General features: G+C 43.8%; 1 protein-coding gene across 2 annotated transcripts in view; it reads right to left on the bottom strand.

The window, feature by feature from the left end:
• Window positions 1-685: 685 nt before the first annotated feature.
• The window catches only part of LOC106599824 (arf-GAP with GTPase, ANK repeat and PH domain-containing protein 3), a 219,838-nt gene continuing 196,933 nt past the window's right edge, over window positions 686-23,590 (bottom strand). For both annotated transcript variants that reach the window (XM_014191164.3, XM_014191163.3), the window contains exons 14-18: window positions 19,902-20,056; window positions 19,159-19,249; window positions 18,757-18,979; window positions 5,237-5,492; window positions 686-4,919 (exon numbers count right to left, since the gene is read on the bottom strand). In XM_014191164.3, the coding sequence (XP_014046639.1) occupies window positions 4,680-4,919; window positions 5,237-5,492; window positions 18,757-18,979; window positions 19,159-19,249; window positions 19,902-20,056 (965 nt within the window). In that variant the 3' untranslated portion in view covers window positions 686-4,679. The remainder of the gene's footprint in view (window positions 4,920-5,236; window positions 5,493-18,756; window positions 18,980-19,158; window positions 19,250-19,901; window positions 20,057-23,590) is intronic.

Here is a 23,590-nt window from a genome sequence, read left to right as displayed (position 1 = left end):
GTGGATTAGTGGTGTGCTTTGACGCGTCTCGACACTGAGACCTTTCACTTTCCCCCGCCGCGTCATAATGCCTGTCATGCTGCCTGACACTAAGCCTGGCTCTTTATCTTAATCCTTACTGAGAGACTATTTGGACTATTGGGGGGCCCCCATGATGTGTATTCACACAATACACATTAATACCAAATGGAAAACAATACACATTAATACTAACGGAATACACAACATACACCAACAGGCTATCCTCAGTGTCCCAAAACGGATGCTCATTTGAAACACAGTACTAGGAGTGGATTGTCTTTATTGTCTGACGTCAATGGATCTGACTGAGTGAAGCTGGCTATTGATCCTACATCCATGAACCTACTGTATATAGAAGAATACTTTTAAATGTATTAATCCTAGATATTGAAACAGGAAATCATAAATCGGCACATCACATACTCATCCATGTACAGTATATCACACATACGATTAGGTAGGAAGTGCCATTAAAGAAAATGGAGGTCTTGTGTAAGACAGCTGAGTTTGAAATGTTGCCTTGGGAGTGGCCCCACGGTTTTTAAGAGTGGTCGCAACGTAAGCTTCTGCTTCAGATGATGCTAGCACATAGAGTACATACACAAGTACATCACTTACACAAGTCAGTCAAAGAAGATGCAAAGAGAGAGACACATTTCAAACATTTTGTTATTTCCCAAATCCAGGAAAGGCTACATTGTTTTATTGGAGTGTTTGATGAATAGGTCAACAGTCAGCCAAGCATCCAAGCACACAACAGCTAACTCTTTAGCTTTATGTTTTGTTTCACGTTCCGAACGTAAAGAGAGAAAAAAATACAATAGGAAAATTAAACAAAAACAAACAATATTTACATACTGCATTATAAATATGTCAAATGTACATCATTATACACAAAGTACCTCAAATGGTCAGATAATGTAGCTACATTGAGACCTAACCAAAGTACCTAAAAATATGCTTAAGAACAATGAAGAAAAAAATTGAAAAGTTATCAAAATAGGGTTTACAAGTCAAGGAAGACTGACTGTAAAAAACAAAATATTTTCAATTGTTTGACTGGGAGCTTGTCTGGTCATAGAGAATCTTGGACCCATATTTACATCCTGGGTACGTCTGAAATAGTAACCTACTCCCTTTATGGTGGACTACTTTTGACCAGGTATCGCATTGAACTCTGGTCAAAAGTAGTGCACTATTTAGGGAATAGGGTGCCATATCAGAACAGCTTGTCTTTGGGGGAAAACATTTAGCTTAGAATAATGGTTATAGTCAGGCAACGTTAAGAGTAGTGGGGAAGGGAAATATTACAAGGGTGAATATGGTCCTATGGCATCAGGTAAGTATATACCTCAAACTCCTCTATAGGAAATAATCTACTACCGTATATCAGACATACTTTGAAATGTACTTGAGAATTCATTGAAATACGTTGGTGCCATGGTGGTTTGTACACATACTGTACACCTACTGTACACCAAAGGAAAAGGCCAACTCGTCAATGTAGTTATAACGTAAGGCTGTCTACAAGCTCTGTTGACCATCAGTCTAAATGTAATTTGGTTGAATCTGAGAGCCAATTCAGGACAACAGGGATGAAAGTGTATACTGTATTTCACACTGTTCCTGATTGACCACATCTTTATATCTTGTGGGTTTCATTAAACTACAAATACTGAGGGAACACAGCGGGGGGGGAGGGGGGGCAAAGCTGGTTTAAATGTCCTTATTACAACCAGTTTACAACCAGGTTATAATATGGTTGTAACCAGGTTGTACTGACGTAATTCCAACCAGTTTAGCCTGCTGGGAAATAACAAAACCATGTAGATAATGTAACAGGGTTAATATGAAGAGCCTTTGCCCTGTAAACATAAACACTGCCATAGTAAATTTAAAGACCAGAAAACTAGGTTTTAATTTCAAACCTTAAAACGGCAGAAGAGCGAAGAAAATGAAATGTCTCTATATACTTTATGCCAATACCACTTGAATGCTCCTGTTATGAAAGTCCCTCCTCCATCTTGTTTTGTCTTGTCTAAGTACTTATATATACACATATGATATTATCATGAAGAATTACCATAAAAACTGTCAAGTTATCTTGGCTTTTCTCTCCATCCCTTCTTGACCCTTTTAGTCTCTATCTCCATGGTTTGACACTTGAATGTACCTGTTTTGGTCCCTTGAGTAAGGGTGAGGGGTTGGATGGTTCGTTAAAGTCACATTAGTTGTAGAGGAATTGAGAGGGAAAGCTTCAAAACGACTCCAGTAGTCAACGTTAATCCACACCACTTCAGGATAATTCTTATTGGAGGACGAGCTACTGTTTACCAGGGGTTGGAACCAACCAAAATGACGTTCCAATCGTTTTGTTCTGAACAGAACCACTATTTATTGTATTCAGTTCCACTGTTCTGACCAGCAAAATAAAGTACTGAACCAGTTAGAACCCCAAAAAAGTACTGTTTTCTATCATTCCTTTTTGCCCTGTGGCAAAAGTATTTATTTTTTTACCTTTAGTTCATTAAGTTACCAATCAGTGCAGATAGAGCAGCTTGCTATGGAGCGGGCAAACTAGTTGTTTAAATGCGTGATGGACAGACAAGTGTAAGGGGCGAGATGCGATTCCCCCGGGTGGGGAGAGCGAAAGGGTGGAGGAGGAGGCTTGGCTTGTTATGACATGCATTATCCGAATTAAACCCACCAAATTATACCCTACCTACAGAGGAGCGGTTTCTACGGAAGCGCTGGGCCTTGGTGATCGGTGAGTCCGGTCCACTCTGAGAGTTCCGAGGGCTGGCTTAATGCTGGACCAGAGCTAGTTAACAAGCTTGTTTGTGCAGAGCTGCACCAGAATTAAAAAAACGTCTTCCTTTTCGTAGTTAATAAATCCAATGTAAAACGTGATAACTATAGTATCCTTAACTAGCATTGAAAAAAGTGAATCAATTCTTCTCTAGCCAATAAAAAAATCTGTCCCCATCTTCTGAATCACCCTTGTAATGTCAGTCCAGTAGCCTATGCTTCGGAGGGGGGAGGGGCAGGTAGCCTAAACACGCACCGGCAAAGATTCCCAGCTTGCAGGCAGACACCGGAATACGTTTCTGAGTGACAGAGTGAGGGCTTTGCATAGGCTTTTGGTTGCATTTCTGTGTGTGCCTGGAAAAAAATCCCCCGAAACATAAAATAAGGTTATTAACCGGTTTCCATGCTTTTAAAATAACAGGTCTGTTCTAGAACAATATAGATAATTTCCTCGCTTCTGTTTCACAAAAATGTTGTTATTTTCCTGTTTTCGGTTCAGTTCCCCGAACCGGTTCCAACCCCCTGCTTGTTACAGTGGTCTGCACTTGAAAACACCTTTTTTGCTCCAAAAACCTTTTAGTCAAACAACTATAAATGCTAGCCTTTTCTCCCAATGGTGTCCTTACACAGATTTACCCAGTCACTTCCTCTCTCTCTTTCACTCACACACAAGCACACGCATGTACACACACACACACCCACACACGCACCACATAGTTCACAGCAACAAAAGACATATAATCATGAGTACCAATATGCAGGGCCTTCGGCGACAAGAGGTGAACAGACATTCCATTATGCCTGCAGGGGCCAGGTTATGTGATCTGTGTCAAATAGTTATCAACACTCTTCAAATCCATCCAAAAATTACTCCAACAAAGATCTCTTAATGATACAATTTCCTTCCTTCAATCATTCCTCTGAATGATTTCTGATTGAAGAGGCATTTTTTTTTTTTTTACAAAAAACCAATCGACATGATGCTCATAAAACAGACCCTCAATTCCCATATAATCACGGATGATTTGCAAGCGGGACATGATCAGGGTGGAAGAACAAATGACTCACTTAACTATCTCCCAAAATTCTCCCATTGTGCAATCATCTCTGAAATGTCAAATTATGATTTAAACCTTTTGCCCGTACGTAAAGTATTTCAATCATTTTTTACCTTCCACCTACATAGGCATGCGTTGCTTTTTTACACGAATGGCATGTCAAGAGAGCTTGATGGCTTCACTCAGCAAACGCTGTGCGTCCAACGTGGAAGTTCCTTTGGAGTATCTAAAAGCAAAATGTTACCAAGGTGTTTATCTTTCTCTATATAGGCATGGAAGCATTATCAGAGGGAATTTGTCATTTCATAAAACAGCACAATATAAACACAGTTTGGCTCCAACAGAGGACGACATGAAAGGAAATGTTCAAGCATAGAAATAAACTGTTTTAGTAGAGAGGGGAGGGGTGAGCCATTCATTTGGTTGATGCTTAATAACAATAAAAAGATTTAAACTGATCATGAGCGTTACTGACAGACAGTACCGCTGTGCCAATGATATGAGGAAAACAACAACCAAACAAATACAATATACAATGTCCACCAGGTAAGCCTGCCTCTCTCAGCATCTTGGAATATCTCTATCCTGTCCATTGCGCCCAAAAAAGCCTCCACTGCCAGTCACTCAGTTTAGGTTACACAGTATGAAGCGGAATAGGAGGAGAATGGGGACTGGGAGAGTAGTACGGACACTGGGTCGTCTATGGGGACACAGTGTGTTTATGTTCACGGGCCTTGGTGATCGGTGAGTCAAGTCTACTCCGGTCTGCTCTGGGATGATCCACTCCTGGTCCTACATTATACTGACACTGCGGTTGAGCTCACTGAGGGCATTGTTGTTGTTGACGTTAGGGTTGGGGTTAACATTGGGGTTTCTGCGGCTCATGTTGGGGGTGGTGAGGCTGCTGCTGACCGGGTCATTGGGGCAGCCATGCTGGAGCAGGATGTCAGAACACTCCTGGCTTCCTGCCCGCCGGGCGCAGGACAGCGGCGTCTGGCCGCGCGCGTCCCGACTTTTCACGTCTACTCCGTACTGAGGGAACAGATGAGAGGTGTGAGGAGGAGAAGAAGTGGACTGGACAGAGAGAGGTGTAGCTGACATTGTGGTCTAGCTAGTTGAGCAGATTCACTCAAAGAACTCCATTTTCCTCAACAGCCAGGAGTTTTTCCAGGTCATGTCAACATGCTTAGGAAACACTCCTGGCCCTGACCATAACATTTTCCCTATCTATCTAACTTTTTAACCATCTTATCCTATTCATTATCATTCAATCTTTATTCAACCAGGAAGATAATCAACCTTTAATCAAGGTTGAAAACCATCCCCTCTCAAACCCCCAACCTACTCACCCAGATGAGAAGCTGGGTGATGACCACGTTGGCCATGGCACAGGACAGATGCAGGGCGGTGCGTCCGTCCCCGTCTCCGTACGTCTCGTTGACCTCCTCCTTGGTGCCGTGGGCCAGCAGCAGCACCACCAGCCTCAGGTCGTCCTCCACCACGGCCCGGAGCAGCTGCTGCCCCAGGGGCACATCCGACTGGGGGAGACCCACCAGGAACAGCTTCTGCTCATACTTAGCCCGGATCCACCGCTCCCTCTCCTCCCTGGTGGTGAGGAAAGAGATATGACATAGAGGGTTAAAGAGGGTCATTGAGGTTACAGAGGACCGAAAAACAAGAAACAATGATAAAATGAAATGGGATTTTCTATTAAATAAATAGATAGTTTGTAATCTAAAGCCATAATAATTATTCACAAGAGGACCTTTTTTGATCGGCGGGAGGGTAGGGATCCAAGGAAATTCTGGCAGGTTTTGAAGTAACTGTATTCCGCAGTACTCATAGGGCCTAGACCACATGCGGCCACTTAAGAACGATCCTTAAGAACAATCCTAACAGTCACGCCATTGTCTCAATCATGTATTTTCTCTAATTGGGAGCCTAGTGTAGCCTCTGAGTGTCAGGACACTGACGATGAAAGGACTCAGTGGTAGGGGCCAGATGCTGAAACTATATCCCACCTCCACTGATAATCGTCTGCAGCAGGAGAGTTACAGTCTAGCCAGCTATCTAAAGGTTACACATTGTGAACAGCATGTCTGCTGTGGACAATACAGGACAGGAGGAAAGGGGGACATGTTTTTATCAGTGCTGTCAGCCATCAGTCGGAAAGGGATAACTGGAGGATCCCCCACAAAGGAGACTTCCTGCGCTTGGGCCCCGGCCTCCCCTGGGGTGCCCGGGATGGGAAGCCGATCGATGGGCCTGAATGGCAGACAGAGAGGCGGACTGGAGCTGGGGCTGGGCCTCCTTCAGTTATAGAGCCAGAGAATGGAGAGGAGCAGAGGAGGAGGGATGCATCTCCCTCCACTCTCTGCTAGTCAGACTTCTATCTCTACATCGCTCTACATCTTGAATCTTGACTCCCCAGTTCTCTTTTCTCCCACCCACACACAAACTGCAATACCATCCAAATAGCATTGGATTAAAAAAAAAAAAATCAATACAGTGAATGGCTGGGCATGCTCAGTGTGGCTCTGACCCCGCGACCCCGTCAAGCGGAGTGATAAGGGAAGTAGAAAGGGGCTGTTGTTTGGGCGTCTGGGTGAGTGACAGAGAAAAGGGGCTCACACTGATATGGTAAAACGACTCTGTCGCTGGTTGGAGTGACAAGGATCCCCCAGGACACTGACTGCCAACGAGTCTGTATGGACACTAACGTCACTTTACACTTCAAACTATCAGTAAGTAAGCCTAGAAAGCAGACAAAATTACAAATAATTACAAAAAGCTCATGGCAATGTGTTATGTTGGAATGACGCCATCGGTCTGAAGACACACCATCAGAAATCCATGCCCAATATGTTGCTTTATTTTAAGGGGTATGCTAGTGTGGATATTGGACCAGAGTTTACAGTATACAGTGCATTCGGAAAGCATTCAGACCACTTGAATTTTTCCACATTTTGTTACGTAACAGCCTCATTCTAAAATGGATTCAATTGTTTTTATTATTATTATTATCAATCAACACACAATAACCCATAATGACAAAGCAAAAACAGGTTTGTTGATTTTTTTGCAAATGTAAAAAAAATTTACAACTTAAATATCACATTTACAAAAGTATTGAGACCCTTTACTCAGTACTTTATTGAAGCACCTTTGGCAGCGATTACAGCCTTGAGTCTTCTTGGGTATAAAGCTACATGCTTGGCACACCTGTATTTTGGGAGTTTCTCCCATTCTTCTCTGCAGATCCTCTCAAGTTCTATCAGGTTGGAAAGGAAGCATCGCTGCACAGTTATTTTCAGGTCTCTCCAGTTCGATTGGGTTCAAGTCCGGGCTCTGGCTGGGCCACTCAAGGACATTCAGAGACTTGTCCACTCCTGGAGCCGGTTTTCATCAAGGATCTCTCTTTACTTTGCGCCGTTCATCTTTCCCTCGATCCTGACTAGTCTCCCAGTCCCTGCCGCTGAAAAACATCCCCGCAGCATGATGCTGCCACCACCATGCTTCACCCTAGCGATGGTGCCAGATTTCCTCCAGACGTGACGCTTGGCATTCAGGCCAAAGAGTTCAATCTTGGTTTCATCAGACCAGAGGATCTGGTTTCTCATGGTCTGAGAGTCCTTTAGGTGCCTTTTGGCAACTCCAAGCGGGCTGTCATGTGCCTTTTACTGAGGAGTGGCTTCCGTCTGGCCACTCTACCTTAAAAGGCCTGATTGGTGGAGTGCTGCAGAGATGGTTGTCCTTCTGGAATGTTCTCCTATCTCCATAGAGAAACTCTGGAGCTCTGTCAGTGACCAACAGGTTCTTGGTCACCTCCCTGACCAAGGCCCTTCTCTCTCGATTGCTCAGTTTGGCCGGGCAGCCAGCTCTAGGAAGAGTCTTGGTGGTTCCAAACTTCTTCCATTTAAGAATGATGGAGGCCACTGTGTTCTTGGGGACATTTGGTTTTTGCTCTGACATGCAGTGTCAACTGTGGGACCTTATATAGACAGGTGTGTGCTTTTCCAAATATTGTCCAACCAATAGAATTTTCCACAGGTGGACAAACATTTTTATATATATTTTTTGGCGTGTTTTCTTAAAACTGCATTGTTGGTTAAGGGCTTGTAAGTAAGCATTTCACTGTGAGGTCTACACCTGTTGTATTCGGCGCATGTAACAAATCAAATGTTATTTTATTTGAATCAAGTTGTAGAAACACCTCAAGGATGATCAATGGAAACAGGATGCACCCGAGCTCAATTTCAAGTCTCATAGCAAAGCGGTCTGAAAGCTTATGTAAATAAGGTATTTCTCTTTATTTTTAATACATTTGCAACATTTTCAAAAAATCTGTTTTTGCTTTGTCATCATGGGGTATTGTGTGTAGATTGGTGAGGAGTTGTTTTTATTTAATCCATTTGAGAATAAGGCTGTAACGTAACAAAATGTGGGAAAAGTCAAGGGGTCTGAATACTTTCCGAATACAATGTATAGTACAGTATGTCACCTGCCAGGCCCACTAGCTCTCAGCAGCATCAGTCTTACTAAAGGGGTTAATTAGCCTACCTCTCCTCTCCACTGACAGACCTGGCCCACATCACAGCTGCCTTTGTCAGTGCCCGCACGGAATTTGATTAACTGCTAACCACCATTAATAGATCCTAAAGCTCAGCCTGGCAGATAAAGCAGTCACCCTGAACTCTTGCATTGTCCTTTACTCATTCAAGGATTGCTAATTACACTGGGAGAAGGGAAATTGTTTTTATGTTTAGTGAGGAGTTCAGTAATACCACAAAGCCTGCGTACATGCTTAGAACTAGTTATAAAGCATTATACCTCAAGGTTAAGTTAAGTGTTACTTATGCGATTCTTCAAAATTAGCTCAATGGTACAGGCATAACTCTAAACTCGCCTTACGACTTCCTGTAAAGCATTAACACAGTGGAAAAAGGATCTCTCCCGTGGGTGAATAACTATTTTCTTAAGGATGGGCGATTGGAGCAGCGATCGGAGCAGCCAGCAGTTTTATGGTGTAAGCCCTCCATCAAACCCCAGTCTGTCATTATGTGAGAACAAGGCTGGTAGCGGATCAATGGCAGACCAGAACCAGCGGATTTCTCTGGTTAGGAAGGTGACAGCCCCACCCCCCCTGGTTTCCACTTTCGAACACAGGAACCAAGTCCTTTTAAAAACATTCCCCAGGCTTTTTCTGAGTCCGAGAATCAAGTACGTGTCAAACGTTAAACTATATGTGATCGATTTGGTAATAGTCAGATGTACTGCCTAATATTTTGTTTTGGTAGAATCGGGAATTTGGGATGAAGTCAAATCGGGCAGTTAGCCAAGGTTTGCCTCAGAGAGCTAACCCACTGAATGAATGGGATCCCAGATCTAGGGAGGACAGCCCAGTGAATTGACATGAGCTAAATGAGGCAGAAAGTTAGCGCCAGGATGTGAAACAAAAAGGCTGAGAACCATTAAGAAGATGTCAGGTCCAAGAAAGGAGCCCAAGGCCCATACTCACAAAGCAGTCTCAAAGTAAGAGGGCTGATCTGGGATCAGGTCCTCCCTGTTAAATCTTATTCAATACGATCTAAAAGGCAAAACTGATTATATATCCTATTTGTGAACACAGGCCTTGAAGCCACAAAAAGACCTCAATCCCAGTAGTAGGGGTCCAAATGTAACCACGCTGGTACTATAGAGTTCCGTTTAAGAAAAAGGGAAGTGGCCAGTGGTGGTGACTCAGATTCCTCAGCTGCTACACCACTTGAAAGGTAGTCTGTGAAAGGAAGTGAAATGGTAATCCCGCCTCTGTCTTTTGTTTGAAATAGAACAACAATCCAAACAGAGGCAGGGTTTAGGCAGTCAGGGGGGAAAGCCGAGATCCTTGAAAAGGACACTTCCTCTCCGCAGGAGGAAGAAAAATAAAATCGGCAGATTTAGCATGTCAAAGCGGGAGGAGAAAAGAGGGGGAGAAAGTGAGGGAAAAGGAGAGGAGATAGAGAGTGAACTTCGTAAGCAGGGGATGATATTCAGGAAGTCAAGCCGATGGTTACCCTCGACACACGCACACACCGTGAAACACATACACTCACGCATGCACACACACACTGCTTTCGCCACCCTTGCACACATACTTGCTAAAAAAAAATCCTCTGTTGCTTAGGGGACAGAGGGGACTTGCAGAAAAGAGACAGAGCAAAGATCTCAATAATGTCTCTTTAAATGATAAAGCATTACTGCTTGGAGCAGCATGAACTTCCTCAGTAATTCAGTGTTATATCTGTGTGCGATGACTATATTTTCTTTACCACCTTATAGCTGACATTTGTTCCAAAAGTTTGCTAAGAAACAAAGCAGAGATTACAGTATCACGACTAAAGTCTAAAGGCACAGATGACACAAAACTGTCAAATAGGCTGTTAGATTCTCTACTTTTCAATCCTAATTCTTAATTTATATAAGAGCGGCATCAGTTGCAGAATAACCTGTGTGAAAATAAGTGCTGAAGCCCTTTTATAATTCTATACGAGTTCTGCACGTTTAGTTCCTGAGCTGGGCACTGGATTCTGACCTCCCCTTAATTAAGTGGCAAATGGCGGAATGATTCTCCTCAACCCAGTCCACGAAGTCAACAACACATGACTGCATCCACATAAAGAGGAACAAACAAGGATAATTAGTCAAGCTCCAAAGACAAAGACAAATAGGGATTTATTGAGGGAAAGAGAGACTGAGACAGAGGGGGCGGGACCATGGTAGCATTGAGTAAAATAGTAGTGAATAGACAAAGACCAGAGAATGACCACTCCAGGCCTCCTTTAATAAAGGTGCCATTGATTGGTCCACACATTAAGGGAGGAATCAGGATGTCCGTCCCACCATTACCACCACCAAACGCACACACGCGCACGCACACACACACACACACACACACACACACACACACACACACACACACACACACACACACACACACACACACACACACACACACACACACACACACACACACACACATACACACACACACACACACACACACCACCCCATCCTTCAAACACAGTCTGTTCCTCCTAAACAATCAGGGTAAGCCCCAGCCCCCTACCTCCCTCCCTCCCTGCCTCTCAACATTCACTGCGGACACATCAAATAGATTCACTGAGAGTGAAGGAGTGGTGGAGGGGGGGACTAGGCAATCTAAACACCCCTCGCAGCGGGAGGGGGGCGGCTTGTATAGGACAGATTCCCATGCAACAGCCGGCCATTTCACTTCCACATATTGAGAGAGAGAGAGAGAGAGCTGGGCGAAGGGGACAGAAAGAGAGAAAAACAAAAGGGAGAGAAAAAACACAACAGAGCGAGAAAGCAGGGCCCCAGAGCTTCAAAGGTTGCTAGGGGCGAAAAATGAGAGAGCAACCCAGTAAATGAGACTCCCTACAGTCAACAACAGGGGTACAGTTTAGACGTTATCCTCAACCAAGAATAACAACTACATAACAAACATGATCTAGAATCTAGCTTTCTAGGATAAACACTCCTTTACTCATGTACATACTGTAGAATGTTGGGCCAGAGATAGTGGTTCTATAGCATGGTTCTAGAATGAGACTGTTGTTTTGTTTGGGTTGAGCAGTCTGGTTGAACGGTCTGGCCAGTTGTTCTATTGAGAGGCCAGTAGAGGAGCATCTGTGAGCCTTGGGCTAGCAGCAGACAGGGCAGGACGAGTTGAATATATTGTGACATTAATGAGGTTGTCACCGTCCCCATGATGGAGCGGCTGTGTTTTTGTGCCAGAGAAGACTAACACCCTTAAATGCTCTCGTTGTTAACCCCCTACTGCCCCTGTCCTCTCCAACACAACGCTGGGACAATGACATGTACACCACACATGCACCCAGTCACTTACGACAAACACCACTTGCAGAATGAATTCATTTCACCCAGCTTGACACAAATGAGCCTTCCTTTAATCAGATGGATTTGAAATGAAATGAGTCATCAAATGTAGTTGCACTACATGACCAAACGTACAGTTGAAGTCGGAAGTTTACAACACCTTAGCCAATTACATTTAAACCCAGTTTTTCACAATTCCGGAAATTTAATCAGAGTAAAAATTCCCTGTCTTAGGTCAGTTAGGATCACCACCTTACTTTAAGAATGTGAAATGTCAGAATAACAGAAGAGAGAATGATTTATTTCTGCTTTTATTTCTTTCATCACATTCCCAGTGGGTCAGAAGTTTACATACACTCAATTAGTATTTGGTAGCATTGCCTTGAAACAGTTTAACTTGGGTCAAACGTTTCGGGTAGCCTTCCACAAGCTTCCCACAATAAGTTGAGTGAATTTTGGCCCATTCCTCCTGACAGAGCTGGTGTAACTGAGTCAGGTTTGAAGGCCTCCTTGCTCACACACGCTTTTTCAGTTCTGCCCATAAATTTTCTATAGGATTGAGGTCAGGGCTTTGTGATGGCCACTCCAATACCTTGACTTAAGCCATTTTGCCACAACTTTGGAAGTATGCTTGGGGTCATTCATTGTCCATTTGGAAGACCCATTTGCGACCAAGCTTTAACTTCCTGACTGATATCTTGAGATGTTGCTTCAATATATCCACATAATTTCCCTTCCTCATGATGCCATCTATTTTGTGAAGTGCACCAGTCCCTCCTGCAGCAAAGCACCACCACAACATGATGCTGCCACCCCTGTGCCTCACGGCTGGGATGGTGTTCTTCGGCTTGCAAACATAACGATGGTCATTATGGCCAAACTGTTCTATTTTTGTTTCATCAGACGAGAGGACATTTCTACAAAAAGTACGATCTTTGTCCCCATGTGCAGTTGCAAACCATAGTCCGGCTTTTTTTATGGCGGTTTTGGAGCAGTGGCTTCTTCCTTGCTGAGCAGCCTTTCAGGTTATGTCGATATAGGACTCGTTTTACTGTGGATATAGATACTTTTGTACCTGCATCTTCACAATGTCCTTTGCTGTTGTTCTGGGTTTGATTTGCACTTTTCACACCAAAGTACGTTAATCTCTAGGAGACAGGATGTGTCTCCTTCCTGAGCGGTGTGACGGCTGCGTGGTCCTATGGTGTTTATACTTGCGTACTATTGTTTGTACAGATGAACGTGGTACATTCAGGCATGTGGAGGTCTACAATTGTGGAGGTCTTAGCTGATTTCTTTTGATTTTCCCATGATGTCAAGCAAAGAGGCACTGAGTTTGAAGGTAGGCCTTGAAATACATCCACAGGTACACCTCCAATTGACTCAAACAATGTCAATTAGCCTATCAGAAGCTTCTAAAGCCATGACATCATTTTCTGGAATTTTCCAAGCTGTTTAAAGGCACAGTCAACTTAGTGTATGTAAACTTCTGACCCACTGGAATTGTGATAAAGTGAATTATAAGTGAAATAATCTGTCTGTAAACAATTGTTGGAAAAATTACTTGTGACATGCAGAAAGTGGATGTCCTAACTGACTTGCCAAAACTATAGTTTGTTAACAAGAATTGTGTGGAGTGGTTGAAAAATGAGTTTTAATGACTCCAATCTAAGTGTATGTAAACCTCTGACTTCAACTGTATGTGGACACCTGATCGTCGAACATCTCATTCCTAAATCATGGGCATAAATATGGAGTTGGTCCCCCCTTTTGCTGCTAGAACAGCCTCCACTCTTCTGGGAAGGCATTCCACTAGATGTTGGACTTGCTGACTGCAGGGACTTGCTTCCATTCAGCCACAAGAGCATTAGTGAGGTCGGGCAATGATGTTTGGCAATTAGGCCTGTCTCACTGTCAGCGTTCCAATTCATCCCAAAGGTGTTCGATGCGGTTGAGGTCAGGGCTCGGTGCAGGCCAGTCAAGTTCTTCTACACCGTTCTCAACAAACCATTTCTGTATGGACCTCGCTTTGAACACGGGGGCATTGTCATGTTGAAACAGGAAAGGGCCTTCCCCAAACTGTTGCCACAAAGTTGGAAGCACATAATCGTCTAGAATGTCATTGTATGCTGTAGCGTTAAGACTTCACTGGAACTAAGTTCACTGGAACTAAGGAGCCTAACCTGAACCATAAAAAATTATTCCTCCTTCACCAAACTTTACAGTTGGCACTATGCATTTGGGCAGGTAGTGTTCTTCTGGCATCTGCCAAACCCAGATTCGTCTGTTGGACTGCCAGATGGTTAAGCATGTTTCATCACTCCAGAGAACGCGTTTCCACTGCTCCAGATTCCAATGGCATCCTATGATGTGGACTCAGCAACGGGTGTGGCTGACATAGCAGAATCTACTAATTTGAAGGGGTGTCCACATACTTTTGTATATATAGTGTATATGTTGCTTTAATTATACTCTATAACATAGAATAGAAGATAAAACACAGAGTAATTTGCTTCAGTTGGCCTTGCTGTAAACTGTGTACGTAACAAATAAAATTAGATTTGCTAGTTAATTTCCCCTATATACCTGGCTGGTGCTGAAACCCGTGACATGTTGGGTAATTAGTGACAAATCATTTCCAGGGCAGGCTGGGCTAATCAGTGACCTGTGGGTTTCATTTGGAGAGACTGCCACGGCACGGTGCTGAACTGGACGGGAGACCCCAGCTCCGCTCATTAATTAGTCTAAATGAATTACCCCACCTCCACCAGGGCTCCTGGCAAGGCCAGCTATTCTAAAGCCTCTTTGGAGAGTTGGATAGTTGCCGGTTGGCGCTCCTCGCACCCCTAACCTGTGAGTATCCGGAAAGGCTCAGCGCTCTTTGGTTTAGGGACTGGGGCTGTTCGACAGGAGAGAGGTTAAAGCTGGCTCATTATAGTTTGGATCCCTGAGCAGGCTAAACCACAGCCCTTTCTGCCACCCACACTGGGTTGGTGATTCTAATAACAGCTGAGAATTAGGGATGAGAATGAGGGAAGAATATGAGCGTTGACAGTGCAGTATCAATTCCATTCTCCCAGCCGTGTATCCATCCAGGAAGGACGGAGTTAAAAAGAGGGAGCAGTTTTGGAGAGGTTAGTGGTGTGATTCATTTTTATTACCGTGCAGACCCTGCAGGCGGCATGCAGGAGCGGCAAATTATTTCTGAAACAAAGTGGAGGAGGAGGCGGGTTCTTTTACTCGCTCTCTCTCCACTCCTCTGGTCGTCAGAGCAGAGCTATTACCTGGCCGTGGCCGAGGGCGCCGCGCGGCACAACAACCGACAGAGGGGTGACAGTGAGGTGGGCAGCACCGGTGAGGGATAGCCTTCCACATCCGTCTACGCTCCCAGACATCTTCCATCCCCAAATGAGACATGGGGGAGGAAGGAGAGGTTTGTGTGTGTGAGGTGGAGCCCCCCTCTTCCTTCCCCGTCAATATAGTCAGTAGTGTTTTCCCTCACAAGTGTGTGTGTGTGTGTGTGCACATAATGTTTTCTCTCAGGAGTGTGAGTGTATAGTGTTTCCTCTCACATGTGTGCCAGACAATTAGAGGTGGCGTGGAAAACACGCCGACTGGCAGACACTAATTAAAGGAACAACTCCCTTCCAATATGCTGACTGGAGAAAGATTGAATTTCTCTATGAGATTTATGGCTCAGAAGAAATGTATGTCATCAAGATCTATTGATGTATACACACGCCTTTTATGGCACACCAATATCTACATCTTTCTTATTCAGACTTTATTAAATTATTGGGTGATACATTTTAAACTCTCTCTGAAAGCTGTTGATGGCACTGGAGAAGTCTGATCAAAAATACAAAATGCATTTTGGTTCTTTAAAGATACAAGCCACTACAAAATCCCACCACAACATTAGCCTACACGATGAGTACCGATATCTACATAAATCTGACTACAAAGCAAATCTGTGCAGACCTCTTTCACATAAGAATTCCTAAAAAAGCTAAACTAATCTTGTGGATGAACACCTTTTAAGTTAACATTTCAAAACGCGAGCCGGCAGAACTAGTGTAGCAGGAGACATTCAATCAGATGTGAGGCTCGTCTTCAGGTAGTTACTGAGTCGTTTAGATTAGGTGTCACTAATGTTTAGGAGGAGGTGGGGTGGGAACGCTACACCAGCTGCCTGGATGCCATCACAAAGCTGCTCCATGTCACCACGGTGACACAATTAACATCAGAACCACTTCAAGTCCAGGGGGAGGAGCAAGTGTGGAGACAATAGAGATCTGTATATTTAATCTTAACGTTTCATCTGTATGGATGAGACAACAAAGTAACGGTGGGGATCAGAAGCGAGATAATATATTCATTCCCCTTTTTGTCTCCTAAATTTATGCAAGAGATGCTTTGAGGTGATGTAGAGGCAGGGCCAAGATAATGGTACCTCCTTTCTTCATCAGATTTCTGATCAAATAAATGATTCCTCGTTCGTCAAGCAAAATATATATCCGGATTTCGATCGATGATTACCGATGAGATAATGACAACAACCTCTTTCCTCTATGATAATAATGGGATTATTATCGTTATTTGTTTGACGGACTAAACAAAGACGCATGTGCTCACACAGAATGAGATGTGATTTTCGTGACAATGAAAAACATTCCTACCCAGGGCGATATAGGAACAGTGACAGAGGTGAGACAGAGGAATCAGTATCAATAATCTTTCATCAAGTCCAGGGTGGCGGAATACTGGAGCCCACAAACCATTCAATACGTAATCGTGGGCCATCACTCAACTCAAAGCTGCCCTGAGTTGGGTAGAATGGATCGAAGAGGATACGACATCTTTCTATGGACACAGATAACACACACACACACACACACACACACACACACACACACACACACACACACACACACACACACACACACACACTATATTACTGCTTGGTATGGCAACAGCACCGCCCTCGATCGCATGGCACTACAGAGGGTGGTGCGGCTAGCCCAGTACATCACTTGGGCTGAGCTCCCTGCCATCCAGGACCTCTATATCAGGCGGTGTGAAAGGAAGGCCCGGAAAATCGTTAAAGACTCCAGCCATCCAAGCCATAGACTGTTCTCTCTACTTCCGCACAGAAAGCAGTACCGGTGCATCAAGTCTGACACCAACAGGCTCCTGAATAGCTTCTATCCCCAAACCATAAGACTGCTAAATAGCTAACTAAAGGGTTAATTGGACAATTTGAGTTAACCCTTGTATTTTCTTATTTTCTTTTGCACTGTCTCTATGCACACTCCCAGGACTGTACACATGCACACTGACACTCCAACACACACACACTCACTTAATTTGCTCTCTCTAAGTGCTAGACCTCAGCTGAATCTGGTAATGAATGGTGTGGCAGTAGAACAAGTTGAGGAGACTAAATTACTTGGCGTTACCTTAGATTGTAAACTATCATGGTCAAAACATATAGATTCAATGGTTGCAAAGATGGGGAGAGGTCTATCCATAATAAAGAGATGCTCTGCTTTTTTGACACCACACTCCAAAAAGCAAGTCCTGCAGGCTCTAGTTTTGTCTAACCTTGATTATTGTCCAGCCGTGTGGTTCAGTGCTGCAAGGAAAGACCTAGTTAAGCTGCAGCTGGCCCAGAATAGAGCGTCACGTTATGCTCTTAATTGTTATAAGAGGGCTAATATAAATACTATGCATACCAGTCTCTCTTGGCTAAAGAGTTGAGGAAAGACTGACTGCATCACTTCTTCTTTTAATAAGAAACAATGTGTTGAAAATCTCAAAATGTTTGCATAGTCAACTTACACACACACTTATCCCACCAAACATGCCACCAGGGGTCTTTTCACAGTCCCCAAATCCAGAACAAATTCAAGAAAACGTACAGTATTATATAGAGCCCTTATTGCATGGAACTTCCTTCTATCTCATATTGCTCAAATAAACAGCAAACCTGGTTTCAGAAAACAGATAAAGCAACACCTCACGGCACAACGCCTCTCCCCTATTTGACCTAGATAGTTTGTGTGTATGCATTGATATGTCGGCTACGTGACATTAAAACTAACTTGAAACTTGAAACATATGTCCACTTGATACGCAATTACAAGCAACAATAGCTGTCATCACCTTTATTACAAGAGCCTTTGAAGGTACATTTACAAGTTAGTTTACTCTTCTATAAATTCAAGTTTTATTGTCACATGCACAAGTTCATTGACATGCTTAACTTGCATGCTCTACCCAACCGTACAGTAATTAATATTAAAGTAGTACAACTAATAAAAACATTTATTTAATTATATATATTGTGTATACTGTGTATATATATATATATATATATATATATATATATATATATATATATATATATATATATATATATATATATCTAAAATCTCAGTAACTGCAGTACAATTTTTTTTTACAATGAGACCAGCAAATCAAAAACCAAGCCGTTTATCACTTAAGTAGTATATATTACATATTCTCTAAATTTAGTTCACCAACAGTACAGACACTACAGACCTGTCTTCTACAGTGGGACAGAGAGAGTGATGGGGGGCCTCTGTGTGATAGATATGTGACAGGGCCCTTCTGGGGCCAGGGGCCTGGCCCCTGGGGTGGGCTTAAACACCATAATGGGCTCCTTAATTACCTGCTCATCCACACACAGGGTCATTAGTCAGAGAGACGCGCTGGGCCTTAACTGTCACCCAGAGACAAACAACCCTCACTGGGGAGAGGGAAGAGGAGACCAGACCTGGGTGCCCCAGCAGAGAGGAGAAGGAGGGGTGGGAACCAGGGTCTGCTCTAGGGGAGACCAGCTCACTATGTGGGGATTTTCAACCAGTTTGTTTCAAAATCCCTCCAACAAAGCTGGCAAATGGCAGATGGCAAACAAACACACACTAACAGAGAGATGTGGGGTACTGACCTGGTGCTGTCAGCGCCCACCTTGGTGTACCCCTCTAGGGCCCCCTCCCAGACACTGTTGGCCATAGCGTTGCCTATAGCCATCATCACCATGCTGAGCCCCACGGGCCAGTCATCCAGGTCCAGAGAGCGGACCCTTGACAGGTGGGTCCCCAGGTTCCTGTGGATCCCTGAACACTCGATACAGATCAGAGCCCCCAGGTTAAGACTGGCCCAGTCCGGGTCTGGGAGAGGAGGAGGAGGAGGAGAGGAACAAAATTAGCCCTATGTTAGTTACTAATAAGCAAGGGTGATATCTGGCTCATCGCAATCTGAAGACATCATGTTATATACAACACGTGGCACGTAAAGTAGTAGGAATCATTGAAATATAGCTTGGATGTTGAGAAAGTACTGTACTCACTGGCTGCATCACAGTCCACACAGATGCTGTTCCCTCTCACGTTCCTTATGGACTGAATGGACGCTGCATCACTTTGGCTGCCTAACCGGGACTTTGGAGGAGCAGAGAGAAGTTATAAACAGGTAAGCAAGAGGGACTCCGTGTGTGAGGCATCATTGCTTTGCAGTGAGAGAATGGAGGAGACCGGATTTCAGCTGGCTACACAGCACAAAACAGAAGGGGAGAGGGGAGGGAGGACTAGAGGCTTTGAAGGCCGAGTGATCATTGAGAGAGAACAAGGGTAAAGAGAGGGGAAGAGAAGAAAGAGAGGAGGAGGAGAGCGAGTGAGAGAGAAAGAGAAGAGAGAGTGGGTATTATATGAAATTGAGTCGGTGTTGCATTGCGTCTCCTCCCCTGTGTTCTGACACAGGCCGTGTTCCCATCTCTGATGTCTGTCAGCTCTAATAAGAGCTCCCCCACGCTGCACTGCACCTGTCTGACACACAGCCCAACACATGGCAGCTCAGAGAAAGGAAGGATGGGGAGGGGGAGAGAGAGGGGAGGGGATAGAGAGAGAGAAAGGGGAGGGAGGGCAAGAGAGAAGGGTGTGGGGAGAGGGGGGAGAGAGAGAATTTTGCATTCACACATCCTGATTAGCAACCAGAGATTTTCATAGCCAAGTCACGTGGTCAGGAAAAATTCCTGACCCTGAACTAATCATGACTCGACAGGCCCACAGTTTCCTCACTGTCTCTCATGCCCACCTTATTCTTCATGCTCTCGCAGGACTGCAGGCTGGCAAAGATTTGGCTCTCGATGGCTGTGACCCACAGCTCCCTCTCCTCAAACGTAGACGCCTCGAAATGCCACATCTGGCCCGTCAGAGACACGATGATGAACTCAAATGACTCCTCCGACTCTGGAAAACATAAACCCACATATACAGTGCATTGAGAAAGTGGTCAGACCCCTTCACTTTTTCCACATTTTGATACATTACAACCTTATTAAAAATGGATTAAATAAAAATGTTATTCAATCTACACACAATACCCCAACATTGCTATGAAATTTAGCTATGGTGCATCCAGTTTCCAGTGATCATCCTTTAGATGTTTCTACAACTTGATTGGAGTCCACCTGTGGTAAATTCAACTGATTGGACATGATTTGGAAATGCACACACCTGTCTATATAAAGTCCCACAGTTGACAGCGCATATCAGAGCAAAAACCAAGCCATGAGGTCGAAGGAATTGTCTGAAGAATATGTTTGGAACCATCAAGATTCTTCCTAGAGCTAGCCGCCCGGCCAAATTGAGCAATCGTGAGAGAAGGGCCTTGGTCAGGGAGGTGACCAAGAACCCGATGGTCACTCTAACAGAGCTCCAGAGTTCCTCCGTTGAGATGGGAGAACCTTCCAGAAGGACAACCATCTCTGCAGCACTCCACCAATCAGGCCATTATGGTAGAGTGGCCAGACGGAAGCCACTCCTCAGTGAAAGGCAGATGACAGCCCCCTTGGAGTTTGCCAAAAGGAACCTAAAGATTCTCTGGTCTGACTAAACCAAGATTGAACTCTTTGGCCTGAATGCCAAGTGTCACGTCTGGAGGAAACCTGGCACAATCCCTACGGTGAAGTATGGTGGTGGCAGCATCATGCTGTGGGGATGTTTTTCAGGGGACTGGGAGACTAGGTAAGGCTTGAGCGAAAGATGAACAGAGCAAAGTGCAGCGAGATCCTTGATGAAAACCTGCTCCAGAGCGCTCAGGACCTCAGACTGGGGCGAAGGTTCACCTTCCAACCGGACAACAACCCTATGCACACAGTCAAGGCAACTCGTGAGTGACTTCGGGACAAGTCTTTGAATGTCATTGAGTGACCCAGCCAGATCCTGGAATCTCTGGATATGGAAATGTCTGCTCTACCCAAAATTACAACCAAGTAATTGCAGCATTACCGCAAAAATGGAAGAGGCAAGTGGAAGGGGGAAACAGTAGACAACTTGTCTGTCGGCCCTACATTAAAGACCAAAATCGATTAAGGACAATTGGGATAAATAAAAATATATACCAGTCTCCTTTAAGGACCAAAACATTGACAGCTGTGCTACATAAATTGCAAAATAGTTGGGAAGAGATTTTCGATGTACCGATTCCATGGCACATGGAAAACGACACCGGACTCAAAACATATAATTTTTTTATAAAAATGTTATACAAAATTCTTGCAACCAATAGAATGTTATAAATATATGGGGGATACAACCATCCCAGCTTTGCATATTTTGCTGCGGGGAGGCAGAATCATTAGATAATTTATTTTGGTATTGTCCATATGTAGCTTGTTTTTGGTCACAGGTTCAGGAATAGCTGACGAATTACAACATTTACCTAGAGCTAACGCTGCAGGTAGCAATACTGGGTGATTTGAAAAGTCATAGCCAATCAATAATATAATAATTATTTTAGCAAAAATGTTTATTTTGAATTTCATCCATGGGAGCAATTTCCAAACGCCTTAAGGTACCACTAAAATACTGTAAATTACAATTTCTTCTGTAATTGATTGTTTGCCATCGATAATAATAGCCTAGTAATAAATAGTAGCAAACACTTTTATCCAAAGTGACTTACAGCGACAATACCCACTGAAACCAGTATCAGTGTTCCTTTAGCTACTCAACACTGATTGTGTACTCTTGAAAATAATGGCAATCACTATAAATTCAAAACAGATTTCAACACAGTCTAATAAAAAATGCTCTGTGTATTTATTCTAGTGGATAATTCTCATAAGTATATACTGTATTTATACTATATCTTAGTCTATGCCGCTCTGACATTGCTCGTCCATATATGTATATATTCTTTTTTCCATTCCTTTACTTAGATTTGTGTGTCTAAGGTATATGTTGTGAAATTGTTAGATATTACTGCACTGTCGGAGCTAGAAACACAAGCATTTTGCTACACCCGCAATAACATCTGCTAAACACGTGTATGTGACTAATACAATTTGATTTGATTTGAATACATTGTTCACGATGAAGCAGGCTTTATGAAAATGTCACCTGTCATCTGCCTGGGCAAGGGCTTTGAAACAACATATGCTATAATACATGTCATAATGCCTCCCCCGTTTACAAGTAATTCATTAACACAATGATAATACACTAGAAAATGACTGATGTAAATCGTCTAGTCCTCTGCACATGCTTTATCTCATAGCCAAACGATTTGTAATTACCTAATTATGGCTATGCAAATATAGCGGGCTAATTTGCATAACGCATGTTTCCCTGCCTCCAGCAGGAGACTGGGGAGGAGGTTACAGACAAGGGGGGATTGGGCTCCTCCAACACATCTCCCATCAGCCCTCTCTTTGCACACCCAGATTGTTTATTGCATACAGAGTTCACAGTCGTATAAAGAGATCAGAATTGCAAGCTCTGGTAAAATCAGTGTGTATGTAAAATGGGCTCATGTGTGCTGGAGTTGGGAGGGAGTCAATACTGAGCTATTATCTGTAGACACCGGACATTTGGAGGTTGGCGACATGGACTCGCTAGTCTATCATCATACCCATTTCAGACAGAAGATGTGGTATGTTACCTTTTCAAACCGACTCTTATTTACCAGTTATTTGCAGGTATACCATTTTATACATATCAGTGGGTAACTGGCAAATTGGCAGGGGTGTTGGGTGTTGTTAAACCAAGCCTAGTTGGTTTTGCCAAAGAAAAAGTGAGGACCCTTCCCACTAGCCATGATTGGCTGAGATATCATGTAGAACTGCAGAAGTGTTGCTATTGCTCTCAACATTGCTGCCCTGAATTTAACAGGTGCTATCGACAAAGATCATTGAGAAGATGTGATGGACTACATTCTGGAGGACGATCGTGCTAAGCTCACTCTCTCTCTCTGAATCTGAAAATTAATCAGACGATGAGGAAATCCCTGATTTAGGTAAAATCATTTTTATTGAACCAGACATTGTAGAGTCTTCTGATGACAGTGATGGGGAAGAAACGTCAATCAACATTCCATGCACTCATGGCTCTGCATAATACTCTACTTCTTGAATTTGTTCTGGACCTGGATACTGTGAAAAGACGCCCGGTGGTATGCCTGGTTGCATAAGTGTGTGTGTAAGTTGACAACGCAAACAATTTCCAACACATTAATGTTTCTCGTAAAAGCAAGAAGTGACGCAGTCAGTCTTTCCTCAACTCTTAGCCAAGAGGGGCCTCCCGAGTTGCGCAGCGGTCTAATGCACTGCATCGCAGTGCTAGCTGCATTACTACAGATCCTGGTTCGATACCGGGCTGTGTCGCTGCCGGCCACAACCGGGAGACCCATGACGCGATGCACAATTGGCCCAGCATCGCCCGGGTTAGGGGAGGGTTTGGATGGCCAGGATGTCCTTGTCCCATTGCACTCCAGCGACTCCT

The sequence above is a fragment of the Salmo salar genome, chromosome 03 (genome assembly GCF_965601325.2).
Source record: "Salmo salar chromosome 03, fSalSal1, whole genome shotgun sequence".
Classification (NCBI taxonomy): domain Eukaryota; kingdom Metazoa; phylum Chordata; class Actinopteri; order Salmoniformes; family Salmonidae; genus Salmo; species Salmo salar.
This window is presented reverse-complemented; position numbering and strand designations above follow the sequence as displayed.